The sequence below is a fragment of the Ananas comosus genome, linkage group 6, assembly GCF_001540865.1.
Source record: "Ananas comosus cultivar F153 linkage group 6, ASM154086v1, whole genome shotgun sequence".
NCBI lineage: Eukaryota > Viridiplantae > Streptophyta > Magnoliopsida > Poales > Bromeliaceae > Ananas > Ananas comosus.
In genome coordinates, this window is record NC_033626.1 from 4,507,539 (window position 1) to 4,529,393 (window position 21,855).

At 41.7% G+C, this 21,855-nt stretch overlaps 2 protein-coding genes across 2 annotated transcripts in view; both read left to right on the forward strand.

The window, feature by feature from the left end:
- LOC109711369 (splicing factor 3B subunit 3-like) overlaps positions 1 to 3,929 on the forward strand; it is a 29,647-nt gene extending 25,718 nt beyond the window's left edge. Inside the window, exon 3 of the mRNA XM_020234380.1 lies at positions 3,304 to 3,929. Coding sequence (XP_020089969.1) covers positions 3,304 to 3,441 — 138 coding nt within the window. The 3' untranslated portion in view covers positions 3,442 to 3,929. The remainder of the gene's footprint in view (positions 1 to 3,303) is intronic.
- On the forward strand, positions 12,546 to 14,235 carry LOC109711445 (probable enoyl-CoA hydratase 1, peroxisomal). Its single transcript, XM_020234473.1, has one exon. The coding sequence runs from the start codon at positions 12,585 to 12,587 to the stop codon at positions 13,074 to 13,076; it is 492 nt and encodes a 163-aa protein (XP_020090062.1). The 5' UTR covers positions 12,546 to 12,584; the 3' UTR covers positions 13,077 to 14,235.

Sequence of the window (21,855 nt, forward strand, 5' to 3'; positions counted from 1 at the left end):
TGATTTATACCACTTGAAGTGTTTAGAAATCAAATTTCAAATCTTTTCGACATCATTTGCTTAATGATCAAAGGATTTCAAAATTTGTAATTTTATTTGTCGATATGAGGCGTTTTCTCGTTTAACGGCGTAAAGATATCCAAATCAATTGAATTTTTGTTAGAAAATTCTTTAAACTATTTAAAACAAGATCTATACTCTTGATCTTAATTACAAGACTCCTATCATCATTTTTTAAAGAATATTCATTTTCAGCCATTCATTTTTGTGTCCACTCGATGGATAAAAGAACAATATCGAAAATGTATGAAATTTGATTTCTAAACACTTCAAGTGGTATATTCAATGGTGCCGATCGTCGATTTGGAGACTCCATCGAAACAAATGGATGGCAACGGAACCCGTTTGCTATCGATAGTATTCTAGCTCAACTCCATATATAGAACTAGGTTGGAATACTGTTAATAGCACCAAGTCATTGGTGCTATTAGTTTTTCTAGCCCTTGGATTGAGAAATGCGCGGTTAGGATGATGTGGGCCCCTTAGGGTTGAGTGGGTGGGTGGTTGGTTGAATAGTATAATCTAACGGGTAAAAATAATCAAAGGGTTAATTCTAACGGTGGAAAACTCGATAGCACCAAGTCCTTGGTGATATCCATAGTGTCCCAGTCGGACTCTACATATAGCACCAAGGACTTGGTGCTATCGAGTTTTTCACCGTTAGAATTAACCCTTTGATTATTTTTACCCGTTAGATTATACTATTCAACCAACCACCCACTCAACCCTAGGGAGCCCACATCATCCTAACCGCGCATTTCAAAATCCAAGGGCTAGAAAAACTGGTGCTATTTCTGTAGAGTCCGATTGGGATAGTACTATCGAGTTTTCCACCGTTAGAATTAACCCTTTGATTATTTTCACCCGTTAGATTATACTATTTAACCAACCACCCACTCAACCTTAGGGGGCCCATATCATCCTAACCGCGCATTTCTCAATCCAAGGGCTAGAAAAACTGGTGCTATTGATAGTATTCCAGCCTAGTTCTATATATTTATAATTAGGCTACTATACTATCTATAGTACCGGAGCTCTGGTACTATAGTCTTGTTTTCGATCTTATGGTGTTCAAATTAACGATCCACACCGTTAAATATGATCTAGGGTATATGAAGTTCTTAGGAATAAAATTTTAGTTTTTTTCGACATCGATTACTTAGTAAATAAATTATGTCAAAATGGACAGTGGAAATTGAATAATCTTTAAAATTTGAGCATAGGACTTTTAAATTCAAGATCAGGAATGTTAACCTTAATCTAGATAGTTTAAAGTATTTCCTATCAAAATTTGAAGAAATTTAGATTCTTCTACACCATTAAACTCCAAACTCACTAAGTAGTCATTGAAAATTGACAATTTTGAAATGGTTTGATCATAAAGTAAACTATGTCGAAAAAATATAGAATTTAATTTCTAAAAACTTTAAATACCCTAGATCAGTTTTAACGGTGTGGATCGTTGATTTGAACACCCTAAGATCGAAAACGAGGCTATAGTATCGGAGCCTCGGTACTATAGATAGTATAGGAGACTAGCTCTCTCTTTCTCTCTATATATATAGAGCTAGGCTCCTATACTATATATATAGAGCTAGGCTCCTATACTATCTATAGTACCGAAGCCGATACTGTAGTTATATTTTCGATCTTAGAATGTTCAAATCAACGATCCACACCATTAAATATGATCTAGGATATATAAAATTTTTAGAAATAAGTTTACTTGGTAAGTAAATAATGTCAAAATTAACGGTGGATATGAAACAATTTTTAAAATTTCAGGATGGGACTTCTGAATTCAAGATCAAGGTTGTTGACCTTGATTTAGATAGTTTAAATTATTTTCTATTAGAATTTGAATAAATTTAGATTCTTCTACACCGTTACACTCTAAACTTGCCATAGTAGCCATTGAAAATTGATAATTCTGATATGGTTCGATCATAAAGTAAACTATGCTGAAAAAATATAAAATTTTATTTCTAAATACTTCAAATGGCCTAGATCAGTTTTAACGTTGTGGATTATTGATTTGAACACCCTAAAATCGAAAACGAGACTATAGTACTGTAGCCCCGGTACTAGGGGTGTAAACGAGCCGAACACGAGCTGGCTCGTTAAAGTATCGAGCCGAAAATTAACGAGCCTAACGAGCGAATACGAGCTGGCCAACGAACAATAAATTAAAAATGATTAGATTATATATATAAAAAATAAATTTATCAAATCTTATCCATTAGACTTTGATCTAATAGTTGGAAATTTTACTATAAATGAGTTTATATATAATTAAGCTCGCATTTATATTATAAAAATGATAAATTATATAAATAATAAAAATATAAAATATATATAATCGAGCTGTTATCGAGCCGAACACGAGCAAAATGACCCCAAATCGTATACAAATCGTATATAAATCGAGCTGAAAAATTCAGATCGTATTCGAGCTCGTTTACTAAACGAGCCGAACACGATCGCGAGCTGATCCCCAGCTCGAACACGAGCTCGAATTATTCAGATCGATACTTGAAAAAGCCAGCTCGTGTTCGGCTCGTTTACTAAACGAGCGAGCCGATCTCGAGCTCATTTCGAGCCGAACACGAACTGGCTCGCGGACAGCGAGCTGGATTGCCGCCCCTACCCGGTACTATAGATATAGTATAGGAGCCTAACTCTCTCTCTCTCTCTCTCTCTCTCTCTCTCTCTCTCTATATATATATATATATATATATATTATTTTCCATTCTGGGCAAACAAAACCTGTTATGTATAGGTTGCTAACGATCTGTTGTTTGCTAGTTGGTTCAATCACATACAATTCGAGTTTAAGAAAATAAGAAAACAGAAAGTGTAACTACGAATCAAGCAAAGACTAGTACTATTATTTTGTCAGTTTGTTATATACAGTATACCTTGTTACTTGTCCCCAATATTTATTTAAGTCTTGCCATATAGAGTGAATCTGAAGTAATTTGATTTAGCCTTTGAAGTGACCATGATTATGGTTTTAAACTAGATTGTAGTTTTAAACTAGTAAAGATAAATCACTTAGCTCGGATTTTGATGCAATTTTCTCTTTTTCCTTTTCTTTTTGTACCTATATCTGTTTTGGCTTGCAATATAACCCTTAAAGTAATACGTCTACCAACGTTCTGGTAGACTGTACGCCTGCATTTGTATTTTGCTATTGCAAGGTATTTGATATGATAGTCAAGTAATATACTTTTGATTCTATAGGATGTTATCGATGGTGATCTCTGCGAGCAGTTTCCGGCCCTTCCACCTGATTTGCAGAGGAAAATTGCGGATGAACTGGACCGGACTCCAGGCGAAATTTTGAAGAAACTAGAAGACATCAGAAATAAGATTATCTGAGGCTTTTGCCCCAAATGAAGTGGAAACTGGGGAGGTGCCAAGTGAACATTATTTAGTTCTGACTACAGAGCGCTTGTTTGCTTGCTTTCCTGCTCACGCTAATGTGAATGATTTTAGGGTTTTGATCACCTTGTACGCAACGACACAACAGAGTATGGTACTGTAGGTGTGCTGCTCGTGATAGTTCATTGGAACGAGTTGTTATGACGTTGCTTAGGTTTTATGTCTCGCCGCCTCTTTAAGGCGGCGGCTGTGATTGCTGTGCATCATGGTTTCATTTGATGTATCTTTTAACCTTTTGTTTTTACCGCGGGATTTTGCTTGCTGTTTCCAGTCACTGACTCAAAAATTTCTGTAGTGTGTTCAGGAGAAAATATTGCCTACGTCCGGTGTCTTGCACCATATTAGTGGATATCAAGCTCAATTTCGTTGGATGTATTCACGACATTTACAAGATCTATAATTAGAATTCATGAGAATTAAACACCTATTTCTTTATAGACGGAACTGTGACCTTTCTCTAATGTTGGGTTTGGGATTACATGGTAATGTTTGCAAAGCCTACATATAAACTTCATATTTGAAGATGTCAGTAACTATTTTTACTTTTCACACCAAAAATTTACTTAATCAAAATTTACTTAGTCTCCTCCATCCATTCCTTCTTTAACTCCACCCGACTTCTGTTGCAGGAAATCAAAATTTCAGAGTTTTGAGTTATTTATTCATTTATTTAATTAATTGTTTATTCAATGATCAAGCGTCTGTACATTTCCTCCGTTCACAATCAATCAGAGGAGCTAATAGAAAGAATTTTTTTTTTTTTCTCCTCTCCATTCTCCACTGCCTTTCATATTTTCTTCATTTACACGATGTGCTCGCAGGAAGTGTACAAATGTATGAGATGACTTGTCCTACTAATCCATCTTCTTCCAAGTCTTTTTCTAAAAGCACAGGGGTTGCACTCAAATCAACAAAGAAAGAAGAAGATGACTTGGATTCTGACGGAGATATTTCGCTTGCCGACTTTGAACATCAATTGGCGCTCCTCACGAAGAAGTTCCGATGGAATTTTCGAAAGAAGAACAATTTGGACAAGGCTTCATCTTTGAAGCATAAATCTTTTTCTTGACAATCTTCAAGTTCTAAATCTAAGGATAAAAAAGTTTGCAAAGTCTTCGAAAGAAAAAGATAAATTTGCAGGCGAGATTCAATGCTACAAACCCTAAGGCCACTCCGAAGTACAAAAGTGCATTGGAACCCTTGAGTACTCGAGGAGTGGATCGAGGAATAAAGAGGGTAAGAATGAGTGAGTTTCGAGGACGAAACTCTTTTAAGGAGAGGAGAATGTAACATTGTGAACTCTCGAAATCCGAGGGTTGCACCTCGTCTAGAATCGACTAAGGGTTGAATGGATAAGCTTTGGAAAAGCTAAGGATGCACGAAATCTGAGAAGTGCATTAGAATGGAGTCCGCGAGAGCAAACAATGCAATCTGTATTTTTGGGCTAAGGTTGCTCTCGGGGACCGGTCTCTGGAGGTGAGAGACCGGTCCCATCGGCTGAAGGCTGCGGGGTTGCTAATGCAACCACCGGTCCCTGGCAGAGGAGGGACCGGTCCCAGCCTACGACACCAGTGAGAAGAGCCGAAAATCGGCTAAGTCCCGAAAGTTCAGCTCTCGGGAACCGGTCTCTCTAAGAGGAACCGGTCTCCCGAGGATCGGTCTCTCAGGGAGGGACCGGTTCCCGAACGCGTGTCCGCGGGGGGAGGCCCCGGGGACCGGTCCCTGGTCGGGGAGACTGGTCCCTCAGCGCGCAGAACGCCCAGTGAGGGTTGTGTGAGAGATGAAAAGTTGAGGGGCTTATGTGCAAAATGGCCATATGAGGGGTTATTTGAGAGAGGCCTTTCTCTCTCTCTCTCTGTCTCACTCCCTCACACTTCCCTCACAGTCTCTCTCTCTCTTTCCGTTCGTAGCAGAGGAAAAAGGAAAAGAAGAAAAGGAAAAGAAAGTAGAGAAAGAGAAGAGAAGAAGAAAAAGAGAAAGGAAAGGAAAAGAAGAAGAGGACCAAGGAGGAGATCCTCTTTCTCATCTTCATCTTCATCTTCTTCTCTCCATGGAGCTCTTTGAGAGGTAAGCTTGGAGCCCTCTCATGGTAAATCCTTAAAGATAGGGTTTTGATCTCTAGAAATGGTATTTTTGGTACCCTAGCATGCTATTTTGATGGATTATACCCAAATCATAGATTGATTTGGTGGATTTGTTAGTAATGGCATCTAAGGCACCCAAAATGGGGTTTTTGTAAATAGATGAGTTTGATCTCATTTGACCCTTCATAAACCTAATTGGTAGGTAACGAAACACGTTGGCGAAGTCGGTTCGGCAATTCGACAAGCTGTTGCGAAGATATTGAAGAAACGGGCGCTCGAAGCTTCATTTCCGCCTGGAAGGCCGAGGCGACGTCCATAAATCGTGAAATCGGGTCTCGAGCACCGTAGCGGCAAGGCGAAGATCGCTAGCACTTGAAACGGCGATGCGGCGCGCTCGAGGGGAGCAACTGTGAGATCGGGCCCGAACGGGTGCCGAGTGCCGCGGGAAGCCGATTGCAAGTGTCGACGAGCAATCGAAAAAGCTAGCTAAGGTGGGTTGTGCTTACCGAAGCGACTAGGTCGCCCTTTATGTCTTAGCAATGTATCTCCATGTTGATGCATGTGCATGTAGACAAGGACAAGAAATGCATGATGAATGATAATGCATAAAGTAAAGGCTAAGTAGAGAATGCATAGTAAGTAGCAAGCATGATAGCATGACATGTAAATAATGCTAGCTAATGTAAAGAATGCATACTAATAGTAATGCATAGATGGAAATGCTAAATAGAATGCATGATTAACAAAAATGCATAGAGTAAATGCCAAGTAGAAAGCATGAGTTAGTAACTCTAGTGTGAGTAGAGTTGATCGGACAACTAGGCTGTCAGGTAGATCGAGTGGCATCTAACCTAGTGTTAAAGAACCCAGGTTAAACGAGTGAACCTAGAGTCGAACAATCTAGGTGTGTGGCATCGAACCTAGTGTTAGTAAACCTAGGTCGAACTAGTAAACCTAGAAGTGGACATCTAGGCAAAGATGACAAGAACCTAGTAAGTGTATCTAGGTTAAGTGACGTGGACATAGAATCTAGAGTATTGGAACCTAGGTTGATGAGTATAGTGGTATAGCCACTAGGATGAGTTAGGTCGATGACATAGGGTTGGTTATGAACCCTCGACCTGTGGAAAGTGGATTCCGGGATCCCAGTACTTTTGACGTCCCTGGTACAGGCTAGGGTGTTTGTGCGACGACTTCGCCGCCGAGCTTGGTACCGTGGGTAGATTGGGCGTGACCATGTGGAGATCACCGCCCGTGGCTTGAACCATTGCCGTGGCGTTTGTGCGACGATTTCGCTGCCAGAATGGTTAAGCCATTTGAGGATCAGACTGCCAGAGCAGACTGAATCCATGCTGGGTAAGTACGATGCGGGTGCCTCCAGGTGGCTGAGTCTGACATGTACCGTTGTTGGGTGTGGTGCGACCCGTTCGCCGCCAGACGGTGTGTCAGGACTCAAGCTCACGCTGGGTAAGTGCAACGCGATCGCCACCAGATGGTCAAGTCGTGCGACTTGAGCCGAGCTTAGCGTGTGCGACGATTTCGCCGCTAGGGGGCTGAGACAGAGAGAGCGGTAGGCTGATGAGCAGCCGGTGCGCGGGCTATCCGCGGATGATTGACTCGAAGCCGAGTCAGGTGGTTAGCTTCGATAGGGTAGAGGAACCCTTATGAGCTAGAGATAGAGGCTTGAGCTAAGGTAATAGAGACCTTAGGAGCCAGGGGACTCGAGTGTGAACCTAAGGTAGTAGAACCTTAGAGTAAAGATATGAGCTAAGAGTAGCCAAGTAAATGTAGAATCTAATGATCTACTAGTTCTTGCATAGAGTTGCATGATTTTCATATCGCATATCGTGAGGCATGGCATGTATTTCAATTGAATATATATCTGTTGTATATTGTTGAACTAATATGTTGCAGTGCCTCCTCGGACCTATCGGTCGAGCTTTTCCCTTGGGTGGCCGTACCCACTGGGAACCATGGAGTTGTTTCTCACCCCACGTGGTTTTGGAGTGTTTTCAGGTTGTACGTGTGCAGCGCGGTGGCGCGAGGCGAAGGCGTAGCTCAGTAGATAGCGCCCTACCACAGAGACCGAGGTAGCAGTACCCTGAGGCAGTCTAGCTTAGGGGACTAGAAAGCTAGAATCAAGATGTATCAAACTTGTAAATTAAATGATGTAATAATTAGATTGTAATTTGGAAGTAAAATGTAACTGAGTTGTATTAATTGAATGCGAATGAATGCTTGTAATAGCTATTAGTTTTATGTATTTGATACTTCCTTATGCAATCTGGATTGATATCCGTTCCTACTTGGAACATTCGTTGATTGTTTGGATTGCGACACCTAGAACGTACAGGGGAGACTCTGTCCGCGTACAGGAAAAACTCCGGTCCGTTCTGCGGTCTGTCGTCGGCGCCGCGACCCGGTCCAAATTGGCGGTTGGTCGCGGGGCGTGACAGCTACGACCATATTGCAACGGATTGTCCTTCAAAGAAGTCTTATAAGCAAAAGGCTTTGCAAGCTAAGACTTGGGATGATTCTTCTTCAAGTGAATCATCTTCAAGTGACGAAGAAAAGAGTGATCACATTGCTTTATTTACTAACACTTCTCTACCTTCGTCTAACGTTGTTTGTTTATCCTCAATTGTTTCTAATTCCAATGTTTCTCTCTCTTCGCATCGGTCTTCGAGCGACAATGGCGAAAGCGAGGAGGAGTCGAACAACGAGGATATAGCGGAAGCATACTAATCAACTCCTTATTGATTCGAAAAAGATGGCCAAACTTTATAAGAAGTTGAGGCGTCGTTTGTTGGATCTCGAAGAGGAAAACAACAACTTGAAGACAATGAATAAAGCTCTTGAGGAGGAAAGGGAATCAACTTTGAAGAATAATTCAGTCCTCCAAGAGAAACTTGCTGAAGCGGAATCAACGATCAAATCGTATAAAGACATGGTTGGATTTTTGGAGCAACAATTCGAGGAATCGCATACATCCAACAAGTCATTGACCAATCAAGTCCGTCAACTTCAATCCGACATACAAAAATTCTCTTCCGGCTCAAAGAAATTAGATCATATGCTCGGATTGAGTCAAACAAACAAGTTGGGCCTCGGATATGAAAGGACATATGTTGAGAAGGATCAAACGGCGACATCTAAAGTCTCAACAACTTTAAAGGACAAAGTGTGTCATAGGTGTGGAATTAAAGGTCACATCAAAAGGAATTGCCCGGTGAAAGATAAGAAGAATCATTTGGCAACTCCTAAAGCTCAATCGGCTTCATCTACAACTCGGCTTACCCCACGGAATCAAAAGAAAAATCAAGTGAGTCGAGTACCTCAAGGGAACCGGACTTCTATGCCGCAACGTCAAGTTCGATCATTCCCACAAGCAAACCGGAAGTCAAAGTTTCATCAACAATTCCAACCGAAGCGTCAAGCGACGAAACGACTAACGGTTGATCAAAAATCAAAGCAAATTGTGCCTAACGTCGACAAGAATAGACAACGCAAAATCCGACAAGTTTGGATTCGGAAAGGTGATATCTTTCCTTGCCCTTCGTCTTAGTTTGTTTTGATTGTTTATGTAATGCCTTGTTTGGTGCTTGTTGAATATTTTTATTTATTGCATTACATGTTTAGACGATTTTTGATGCTTGAAATTTATTTGTTTCAAAATTGTTTTGAGGAAAGATGTTTGGAAAGTTTAAAATTTTTTTTAGAAAGGAGATGATTGAAAATCTTTATTTTGGGGAGATTAGAATTTTTCAAAGTGTTTTAACCGGAATTCAAATTGAATTAAATTCATATTAATTATCGATTTTACTCTACTTTTTATTATTTTGACGATAATTTATTATATGAATTTTTAATACATATATTCATCAAAATTTTGAAATTAAATTTGATCTCTTGGTGATTAATCTATCTCGGTTGTGTGTGTTGGATATGATAGATGGATATTCGCTAAGAGACTAAAATTTGTCAAAATATTTTCAATTGTGAGATTGTCTAATTTAGGGGGAGTTTGAAATTATTTTTTTTAAAAAAAAGGAAAAAGGAAACTCCTATGTTTAAAAGATGTGGAAAGAGTTGCATCCCAAAAGGAGTGTGAAAACTACCACCACATGTAGGAAAGAGCTACCACCCCGGTCGTCCGGCAAGTGTGTGAAACTACCACATGAAGATTGAATTGAATAACCGAAAAGGTTGAAAAAAAAAGTGAATATTTTAGAATTTTCGGAGTTATAAGATGTTAGTTTGAAAAAGAAGCTCAAAGAGCCACCCCCGGTATTATATTAGTTAAATCTCTATTTTGAACGGATTGCGACAAATTGGTGTCAATTTTGTCGAATTTCTAAAAATTATTTTTTCGTGAACCATTACATCTTGATGATTTTGAAACTCAAGGTCATTTTTGATAATAAAATTGTGATGTTTCGATGTATTTTGAAATTTTATAATATTTTACCTTCATCATAATGATTTTTGGAGTAAAGTCCTTAATTTGTATGAAATTAATTTAAGTTTAAAGGGTTTTTAAATTCAAATTTTTAAAATCTGAGAAAGTGTACCGGTACAAAATCCCGTGTACCGGTACAAATTACTGTAGCCGCGGAAATAAAACCGGTTGCAGGGCTTTTTTCCTCCTCCAAATCTAAATCAAATTTCATTCTCTCTCTCTCTAAAATCCCTAGGAGACTTCCTCTTCCAGATCTACTCATTTTTCCCAAAAATTAGTGAGTATTTAGCTTGGATTTAATCGTTTCATCGCGTTCTTGCCTATTTTTCGAAAATATTTCGAGTTGAAGCTAGATCTCTGTTTTGATTCGTTTTTGATGAAATTTTTTGCTTCGTTTCAGTTTGTATGCATGTATTCTTGCTTCTAGAATGTTTAGATCATGTCATAATGCGTTATTTTTCGCTGATCTATGATCCTTATATTATATTACATGGAATTTCGGCATTGTTGTTGGAATATCAATTTTTGATGAAATTTTTTTTGTATGAATGAGTTTGAAATAGCGTTAGTATGCATTCTAAGAATATTAGATATTTTTCCGCTATTTTTACAGATTTTTTCAAAATTTTCTTAATGTATGGCTCATTTTAATGTAGGAAAATGGCGTTCTCGCTTGTGATTTTGCTTTTGGTGCTTATGGCCGCTGGTCGTGGCTGTGGTGGTGGTCGAGGACGTCGTCGGACATCAAAGAGAACTCGTACTGCCGACGAGTCATTAGGATCCGATCCGGATTATCAAGCAAGCTCACCTGAAGCTACTGAAGAAGCTATTACTAGGGCTGCTAAAGGAAAAGGCCTAGCAGGAGAATCCTCGGGAGGAGGTGATTCTCGTGCGGGTGGGAGTCGCTCCAAACGTGCTGCAGAGGCTTCATCAGAGCGACAGAGGATATATTCGAGCCGATCAGTTCTAGCTGAGCGCTATGTCAACTTTTCTGAGCTGATCAAGGAGGTTCCAGATTTTGGTCGATTGCTGCAGAGGGTCCTTATTGAGCCCGTTGGACGGGTTCCAGCTCGTGCTGTGTGTTGGCAAGTTTCGTGAAGAGAGTCGGAGTCTTGAAGAATCGGTGCGTATCGTCGAAGATCGAAAAATTCAAGATTTTGAAGAAATTGGAAAATAACTCATGATGTGAATCACGATGTCCAGGTAAAGTGTTAATTCATGTTATGGTGATTCATACTTAGTTGTAGACATTAGAATCATAATATCAATGTTTACTGGATTAGAAAGTGCATTGGAACTTTGCAAAATCCGAAACGGTGAAAATTTACAAAGTGTACCGGTACAGCATCAGAAGTGTACCGGTACAAAATGCGTATCGGTATAGCCATCGACATGTAACCGGTTTCACCGTTTCGTCAGTTTTTTCATTCCGTCATCGTGTAACCGGTGACAGCTTAAAGTGTACCGGTACACAGTGTAAAATCGTGAAAACTTTCTAATCCGACTCCGATTGATTCTAAAGTCTATAAATAAGCTATTGGGGTTCTCTAACTTATCAAGGATCATGAGAATACATGTTTGAGAAACCCTAGAGGCTATGATTTCGTCCAAAACCTATTTTCTACATATTAGCCTCTTTTAGGTCAAATCGAGATATTGGAATTTCATATCTATATGTCGATTTGATCTTCGCTTCGCTTGGAGATCTCTTTCCTGGATTTCATCGATACTCTAAACGAAGGATCACCATAATCATGATGCTCTTCATGAACGGCGTGGTGGATCCGTCGTGAACGAAGGCTGTAAGGTACCGGACTTCTAAAACTATGAGGTTACGATACTGTTGAAGCATAAAAAAAAAGAAAAAAGAAAAAAAAAAGTAGAAAGAGAGATGGTGTATAAGACGATCCATGCACTAGGTGCATGGATAAAATTTGAGTTCAAATTTTGAACGTGGTGCATAAGTTGACCCATGCACCAGGTGCATAGATTACAGAGAGAGAATGTGCTCGTACGCATGAATGGGTATTACAAATAGCGAATTAATCCTTTCCCTTTCATATATTTACAAGATGCTCCACTTCAAACAATAATATTCTGTTATTTTAACTAAGATATAATATAAACAAATGGGAAGGGTTAATATGCAAAAAAAACTACCCACATCCCACGATCCCATCGTAACTACCCACATCCCACTACCCCCATTCCCATCATCTGCACGTTCTAACCTAAGCCCATAAATATCATTGGGACCCCAATTGGAATAGGAACAGTTTGAAAAACTCTCAAACCCATTCCTAAAAAAATCCCACTACCCCTGTTTATGAAAGAGAAAAGAAAGGTAAAAAATAATATTTTTTCTCTTCTCCATTAATGCACGATCAACGCTCTCTCTCTCTCCCTCCTTAAAAAAAAAAAAAAACAAAAAAAAGGAAGAAAAAAAAAAAGGGTACAGAGAAGTAAAAGCTCTCTCTCTCTCTCTCTGTGAAATCAGCACCCACCACCTCTCTCTGTGAAATCAGCACCCACCAACAATGGCCGTGGTCACCATCAACCGCCCGGGCGCGCTCAACTCGCTCACGCGCCCCATGATGGTCGCGCTCGCAGACGCGTTTCGCCGCTTCGACGTCGTCGACACCGTGGCCGCCGTGGTCGTCGCCGGGCACGGCCGCGCCTTCTTCTCTGGCATCGACCTCACCGCCGCCGAGGACGTCTTCAAGGGCGACATCAAGGACCTCGCCGCCGACCCCGTCGCCGCCATGGTCGCGTGCCGCAAACCCATCGTCGTTGCCATCGCCGGATTCGCCGTCACCGCCGGGTTCGAGATTGCCCTCGCCTGCGACCTGCTCGTCGCGGGCCGCGACGCCAAGTTCGCCGACCTCTACGCTGCCGAGGCCGTCGCTCCTCACCGACCCCAACTACCCGCGTCGCTCCTTGCCGACCCCTACGCTGTCGAGGTCGTCGCTCCTTGCCGACCCCTACGCTGCGAGGCCGCCCGCTCCTCGCCGACCTCTGCACCGCTCTGAGGCCGCCCGCTCCGAGGCCGCCTTCTTCCTCGTCCTGCTCCTTTCCTGCTTCACCCCCTCCGCACACCAGGTGATCGATTTAAGTCCGCAACGAGCAGTGCTTCTTTTTCGACAGCAGCCGCTGCATCTCGCGCATCGCCAGCGGATCCTTGATCCCCCACGACGAAGATGATACCACTTGGATCGACGCCGAGTTCAGGGCCGGGGCCGAGCGGAAAGAAGCCACCGAGAACACCCTCGCCTGCGACTTGCTCGTCGCGGGCAACGACGCCAAGTTGGTCGACACCTCGCCGACCCCTGTGCTGCCAAAGCCGTCCGATCCTCACCGACCCTGCGCTGCCGAAGTCGCCGCTTCCTCACCGATCCTTGCGCCGAGGCTGCCCGCTTCCTCGCTGATCCGTCCGCCGAAGCCGCTCGCTTCCTTGCTGACCCCTGCGCCGTCGAAGCCGCTCGCTTCCTTGCTGACCCCTGCGCCGCCGAAGCCGCTCGATCCTCGCCGACCCCGACAACCCCCAACCTTCACCCAAAGTGGTGGAGCTCCTCAAGTCGCAGGGCATAACGTAGGTGGAGCTGTACGATGCAGACCTAAGCATGCTCCGTGCCTTCGCGAGGTTCGGGATCGGAGTGGTGGTGGCGCTCCTCAACGAGCTCTTTGCTGCAGCCGCGTCGCGCTCGGGCTAAGTGCTTGAGTGGGTGCAGGGCAATATGGTGGCGTACTACTCCGCGACTCAGATCACGGCCACGGCCGTGGGCAACGAGGTGTTCGTGAGCCCGCTTAGCAACTTCACCGCGCTTCTGGTCTCGGCAATGACCAACGTCCATGCCGCGCTCGTATGCCTCGACCTCGACAACGCCGTCGTCGACGGTGATCATCGTGTGTGAGGTGGTGCTATTCGAGCACTTGCTGTGAATGCTATGGAATGGCGACGAGTTAACCCCGACGCGTCACGCTCGCCAATTGTTTGATGAAATGCCTAGGATATGGCTTTGACGGAGTTGGCGCCGACACATCACGCCCATCGGTTGTATGAAATGCCTAAGATTTTTTTTAGAGAGTGAGCGGTGCTCTTCTCTTTATAAAAAATATGGCATCATCGAAAGAGGGAAAGAGCGGTGCTCTATTTTTGTAAAAATGTTATCAAAAGAGAGAGATATTACTTCTCTAATTATGAAAGAGAGAGGGAGCTTTGTTACAAAAAGGGAGGCAAGGAAGGAATTTTCCCACCTTAGTTGTCCCATGAATGTAAAAGAGACAAAAGAAGATTTATCTTTGTTGTCTTATATTTTCAAAGGAGATAAAGAGAAAAAATGTGTTCTCTTAATTCTCCTACGATGAAGAGACAAAAGAAAATTAGTCGGATTACCGATTAATATTCTTTTGATCATCCTCTTTGATTCCATCCAAAGTTGAATCTTTCGATTTGGTCGAATTAGACCAAATTGAGATTTAATCGCATTAGACATTTTATGTGATTCACGACTGAGAATTTGACAAATTAAAAATGCATTCGAAAATTTTTGAGTGATGAATTTGATTCTGAACCATACATTTAAATATTTTGATCTCAAACAAATCCTAAATAATTTTCATCTCAAAATCTCATATGGACCATGTCCATACTCACCTCAAATCACATAGTCCAAGCTCTAACCACTCAGGCTCAGCCCAAACATAAATCTGGGCCCAATTTTATAATTTACCCAAAGAAAATTTGGACTTATGCCATACGAGCCTAAATTGAGCCCGAGCCCACATGTAATTCAAGCCTCGACCTGGATCCATATTATATGGGCCTAAATTTGGCCCATGCCTGAATGCAATTATATGAATACGACTTTGGGCCACGTTTAAATCCATGAAGCTATATATAGCCCAAGTCCAGATTTTAATTATCATGCAAACTACATGGGCCGGAATCTGGCCCAAACTCAGATCCACAACCAACCAAATCTTAACTATTCTAACCCACATTGAGCCTAACCCTAAACCTAGTCGCAAGCCCAGATCATGTCAAATCAAATTTCCAATCCAAACCAATTCAAATTATGTAAAACCTGATCCAAATCCAAATCAACATTTGCAAATTATTCAACCCAACCATATTCAAACACGATCAAATTCTAAAATATTTGTTTAGAATTGATCAAACCATCTATTAGGTTTCACCTAATCAAATCAATTGAACTCTAATACATTTACTTAGAGTTCAAATAAATGAATTGGAATTAGACTCTAATACATACACTTAGAGTTTAATTTTGACTAATCCTAACATATATAATTAGGATTTAGTTGATATCTCACCTCATGGTGAACCCAAATTCACCTCATGGTGAACCCAAATGAAACTAAATTAGACTCTAATACATACACTTAGAGTTTAATTTAAGTAAGTTATATTTTGACTAATCCTAATATATATAATTAGGATTTAGTTCATATCTCACCTCATGATGAATCCAAATTCACCTCATGGTGAACCCAAATGAAACTAAATTAGACTCTGATACATACACTTAGAGTTTAATTTAAATCAAATTTCGGCTAATCCTAATATATATAATTGGGATTTAGTTAATATTTCACCTTATGGTGAACTCAATGTAAGACATAATTAAGCTCTAACACATATGCATAGGGCTTAATTACACTTTAAAATATTTAGGTTTGTCCTAACACATACATGTAGGATGAAGGCTTAAATTGAATCAAATTCATTGGACTCTAATACATCTACTTGGAGTTCAAACAAATGAAGCTAAGTTAGACTCTAATACATATACTTAGAGTTTAATTTAGACTAATCCTAATATATATAATTAGGATTTAGTTAACATTTCACCTTATGGTGAACCCAAAGCAAATATGATTAAGTTCTAACCCATAAGCTCAGAGCCTAATTACACTATACTCTAAGATATAAAATTAGAGTCTAATTTAAAATACTTGAGCTAATCCTAACACATACATTTAGGATGAAAGCTTAAATTCTATTGGACTTTGTTACATACAATTAAAGTCCAATTAATCAAATCAAACTCTAATACATCTAACTAGAGTGTAATTTGAATCAAATCCGATTAAGTCCCAACGCATATACATGGGATTTAATCAATCCTTCATCTTAGGGTGAACAAGGTTGAGCACTGAAACACATAGAGTCCAATCAAATCAATCATATACTTTGATATTTTGGTTCAGAATCCAATTCAATCAACCGTCATCCTCATGTCATTGATCTCATCATTTTCTCTTTTATTCATGTACACTGGGGGTATGCCCTTGGTTAAGCCATGTAACTATACAATGGATCATGTCATAAAATCCACCTTTTATTCAATTTCAGTCTATTTCAGCATTACAGAGGTCTCTTAATTGAAGGTGCCCTATCACTTTGTAGGGGTAATTAACAATAGACGCTTGCGTTTATTGGAAGCCATGAATCCACAATACCTGATAACCATACATATTCAAATATTAATCTGAATCATGAATACTACCCCACGGGGAAAATCAAAATAAGATCAACCGTGCGAGGTGCGTCATTCGTGGTCGCAGACAGATACATTTGGTTGGAAGACCATTCGAACGGTTTCGGTGAGGTCCCGGTGAGGTCCGGAAGCATTCGGGCGTTTTCGGTGCGCGTAGGCGCTAAAACGGAGCCGAAAGGCCATGTTGGGCCGTGAGCCAAATCCGACTTTAGCGTGGATGAAAAGATGATGAAAACACGCTTGAAAACATGTTTGGAGAGTCTCGGTTCGATTTGAAAAGAATCGGAGGTCAAACGAGCGAAAATGGAGAAGAAACGGTGAAAAAGCTGAAAATTTGGCTAAGTCCTTAAATGCTGAGATTCTGGACCTACGGGGACCGGTCCCTCAAGTCCAAGGACCGGTCCCCTATACAAAAAATGGCCCCCGCAGGGGCAATGCAATAAAATGGAAGTTGAGGGGCCTATTTGCATTCGTGGCACTATGAGAGGGTATAGAATGGTGTTAATTGATATTTCTCTCCCTCTTACACCATTCTAACCCTAAACCTAGCTCTTCCTCTCTCTCTAAGATCTCTTTCTCTCTCTCTAGGAGGTGATGAAGGAGGGGGGAGTTGGTGGAGATTGAAGCCAAGAAAGGATTCACCATCTTCATCATCATCTTCTCCACCTTTAGGAGAGCTTGTTAAGGTAAGCTTTATACCCTCTAATGGTAGATCCTTAGAGATGGGTTTTTAATCTCTAGAAATGGATTTGGGTGAACCCTAGGATGCTAGTAGGTTGCTAGTTGCTTGAATCTAAGGTTTAATTTAGTATTCTTGCAATAGTGAATACCTAGGGCTCCAAAATGGGGTTTTGGGAAATCTAGGGTTATGATCTAAATTGAGTGGTTGTAAACCTAATTGCTAGGTATTCTGACGCGTTTGCGAAGTCAGTTCGTCGATTCGTCGAGTGGGTGCAAAGATATTGAAGAAAAGGCTTGTTGAGGTATAGATTGCCGCAGCTCGTGGCGAAAGCTTCCTAAAATCGCGAAATCGGAATCGTGGGCTCATGGCATCACCTAAAGATGGGGTGTGTCCATCCCGAAGCAACCGGGCTTCTTCCTATGTCCGAGTTAGATTTTTGGTCATATCGCACTTATGGTTCTTATACATTCTAGGATAAATGTATAGCTGCATTTCTATTTCCTTGCATGCATGTCTAGTTGTGTAGTATTATAGACTTGACACTTAAATCTAGAATGCATGAGGATTAGGGTTGTGACATGAGATCCTATGATGATAAGAAAATAGAGAACTTGGATTTGACGATGAAAACTAGTGACATGTGAACTAGTGTATAGAAAACAATTATAACTTGGACGAGTGGCATGTAGATAATGCAAATACATGACGAGTGGCATGTAAACCTAGTGTTGTGAACCTAGGATAGATCGGGTGGCATTTGAACATAGTGTAAAGAACACATTGATGCAACGAGCTTAGGGATTAGTTGAGTTTCCCTAGTTATGGAACATTGGATAATAGTTGAGTGTAGTTGACACTACGGCATCGAACTTAGGGATAGTTAAATTTCCCTAGTGTGATTTAATTAGTATGGTTGAGACACTTGACATGGACCTAGGGATAGGTGGACTTTCGAGTGTTTGTTAACCTAGTTGACAGGGTATCCTCAGTTGGCGAGGATTGGATCATACTCACATAGTCTGTTTTGGGCTTGTGGTGGTCGCTCCACACAAGCAGTGCACTCCGGAGTTGTCACACGAGCGGGGTAGCTCATGAGCGGGGTAGCTCATCGGGTGGGATACGAGCGGGGTAGCTCCTTACCCATTGGACTGGGACGTGAGTTGGGGCGAAGGGCGGGGTAGCCTTTCCCCTATGAGATTGAGCGGAGCAGATCAATATCTATGAGATTAGAGCGGGATAGCTCTTCATCTATGACCTTTGATGTCACGCCCCGTGACCGCTACCAATTTGGTCCGGCCCGGGCGCGTCGAACAGACGCCGAACGGACAGGACCTCCCCTGTCCGCCCAAGGCAACCGACAGATCATGTATAAGAATTTACCCAGGAATTCAATTCATAAATACACGATCAAGAAGCACCACCAGTGCGACAACAAAGAGCTAGATACAATATAGAACATATACAAGTACATAAAGAGAAGAAAGCTATCTATTACATTCATTTGACTTAATACATTCAATTACATCTTTACATTCTTCCAAAATGTAAAACATCACTCACCTTACACCTATTACATCATCATACCTCAAGTCAAAAGGGTGACGGCTAGTGCAAAAAGGAAGGTAGCTAATGCTACTAAAGCAGCCGGCCCTTACCGCGATCCTCACGCTCAGAGGACAACCCGAACTGGAACCTGTAGTAAAATGGGGGTGAGAACTAACTTCCTTAGTTCCCAGTGGGTTCGGCCGCCGACTCCGCCGATCTCCCCACTAGGTCCAAGCGGGCACAAGTAGATATACAAATAGATGGATAATGAAAAGCCGTAAAGACAGGAAGTAAAGCTACACTACTATGCCAATCATAATAATGAATGCATGTGCAATGAATTGGTAAGCAACTAACCTGTCGTCATGTCAAAGGTAAAGCTATTCACTCATTCATTAACCTCATTTACTTGTCCATTAATCTCATGGCTTACCCGAAGGCTCGCCTACAGCTCACTAGCCATCTCGAGCACGTAGGAGATATCAACTCGCACTACGGACCCGAGACCGTCTGGCGGGGCCATATAGGCAATCCCTGGCGTGACCAACATCCGGAGCGCACTACTTGTGTGGGGCTTCCATCACAAGATTTAACAGACCGTGAGCATGATCCCATCCTCTAAGCTTGAGGATACCCTGTCCTCTAGGGTCACAAACATCATATAGTCCATAGGTTTCATATACACTATGACTCACATATGTGTCATTTGTTCTTTTGCTTACTATCAACTACATGCCACTCGTCCATAGTTTACTATTGACTAGATGCCACTCGTTCATTATTCATCATTTTCTCTACATTATAGGGTTCACAAGACTCGACCCAATCCTCACCAATCCTCTATATCCAATATCCAATACATGCCACAATATCATCAAGGAAGGCATAAGGAAAGGCAATGCATAATAATCCTATAATGTAATCATACAAGATGCAGAATCAAAATGTACTAAGACATAGAAGGGAGCCCGATTGCTTCGGGATGGACACCACCCACCTCTTGGCGATGCCGCGATGATAGAAAACTCGACGTTGCGGTTCTTGCACGCCGCTTAAACTCCTCGGGGCAAAGCGAGCCCTCGAGTACCCGATTCGGCGATAACTCCGCATCCGCTCGTCGGATTGGCAAACCGTCTTCGTCGACGCGTTCAGAGACCTAGCAATTAGGTTAGCAACCCAATAAATTAGATCAAAACCCTAGATTTGCCAAAATCCCAATTCTAAGCCCTAGGTCTCAACAACGGAGAAATCCGTGGTGCGAGCTTCGATTTCGAGCTCGAACCTTCTATTCATCTTCTCTAGGCTCCATCTGAACCAATTCTAAGCAACAAAACCCAATTCTTAGAAATCTACCATGAGTGGATTTGGAGCTTACCTCTAAGCCAAGCTCCAAGCTTGCCCTAGGTTGAAGGAGAAAGAGAAGAAGACCTTCTTCTTCTTCTTGGACTTCTCCTTCTACTTCTTCCTCTTTTCCTTCTTTTCTTTCTTCTCTTTCTTCTTCTTCTTTCCTTTCTTTCCTAGAGAGAGAGAGAAAGAGTGAGAGAGAGAGTTGGAGAGCAATGAGGGAAAGAGAGGGATCCCCCACCTCTAATAAAGGCCATTTTGCAGTTAGCCCCCTCAACTTTTCATCCTTTGAATCAGCCCTCTCTGGGCATTTTCGCAGTGAGGGATCGGTCCCAGCTCGGGAAGACCGGTCCCCGAAGGCTGCCACTTCGAGCAGAGGGGATTTCGCGTTCGGGAACCGGTCCTTACCTGAGAGACCGGTCCCCGGGAGACCGGTCCTTGTCCGAGAGACCGGTTCCCGAGAGCTGCATTCTCGGGACTTAGCCAAATTTGGCTAAGTCTCGCCAGGCCAACGTTCGGGAACCGGTCCCTGCCCACCAGGGACCGGTCTCATCAGAGACCTCCGCAACCGTCCAACAACCCCACCTGTGGGGCCGGTCCCTTCCTGCCAGGGACGCGTCCTCCGAGAGCATTTTCTCAGTGCAAGTTTTCAGCTGTGGCTCCACGCGACCCATTCCTTAATCCAGCTTTATGCAATTATAAAACCTTCGGACTTTCCGAGCCTGCGCACAATCGACGACTATCTAGTCGACTTCTAACCCCCCGCTAGTCGAAGTCTAATCGCCTCAGAGGTTTCGAGAATGATACATCTAACATGCTGCATTTGTTCGCTTGAATGAGAAAAAGTCTAGTTGCAAAGTTATGACACTGTGGGGATAATAGAGTATGTATTATGTATCCGGAATATTTGGATCAATATATGACTTTACATCGATTCGTTGCCAAATTTAACCTCTCGGCGGGCACATAATAAGAGCCTTGTTACTCCTTAATTCGATAGAAAAATAGAAGAAAAGATACTCGTTGCAGAAGTTATACTGTTATGGCAGGCAACTGAGTAACATCATAATGTAATTGTTCGGTTTTTGGTAACTTGTGAACGTTGAGCATCGATTAACGTTCCAAATTTACACCTCCTGGGCATAATAGAGAATAATATTAAGCGAATTTATGCATCATTCTGGTTGACATGATGAAAAAAAAGTAAACTAGTGCAAAATTATAAACAGTTAGGGCTCAACTGTGTAGTCTAACTTTGTTCGCGGTTTTTGGATTATAATATGTGAACTTTAACAACATAGATTCTTTCCAAATTTAACACTCATCGGGAGAGAATATAGAAAAAAAGCTTTTCTCCTTATTCGATAGAATGAGAAAAAGTACTCGTTGGCACAATTATGCTGTTATTGGCACAACAGAGGTAGAACAAATGTTGTTACCGGTTTTTGGGTTCTTGTGAACGATTGACAACGATTCGTTCCAAAAATTTACCGCTCCCGGGGCATAATAGACAACCTAAAATGCTAGGTTTTCCTCTTTGTTCGATGAATAAAGAAAAAGATATAGTTGCAAAGTTATACCGTTAGGGCTCAAGCTGAGTATCTAACTTTGTTTCCGGTTTTGGTTCTTGTGAACGTTTACATCGATTCCGTTCGCAAATTACACTCTCGCGGCATAATAAGAAGATATACATTTTTTAAAGGGGTTTTTTGCTCT

Excerpts from the sequence above, each read along its gene's own strand:
- LOC109711445 (XM_020234473.1), top strand. The coding sequence starts at position 12,585 with ATGGCCGTGGTCACCATCAACCGCCCGGGCGCGCTCAACTCGCTCACG.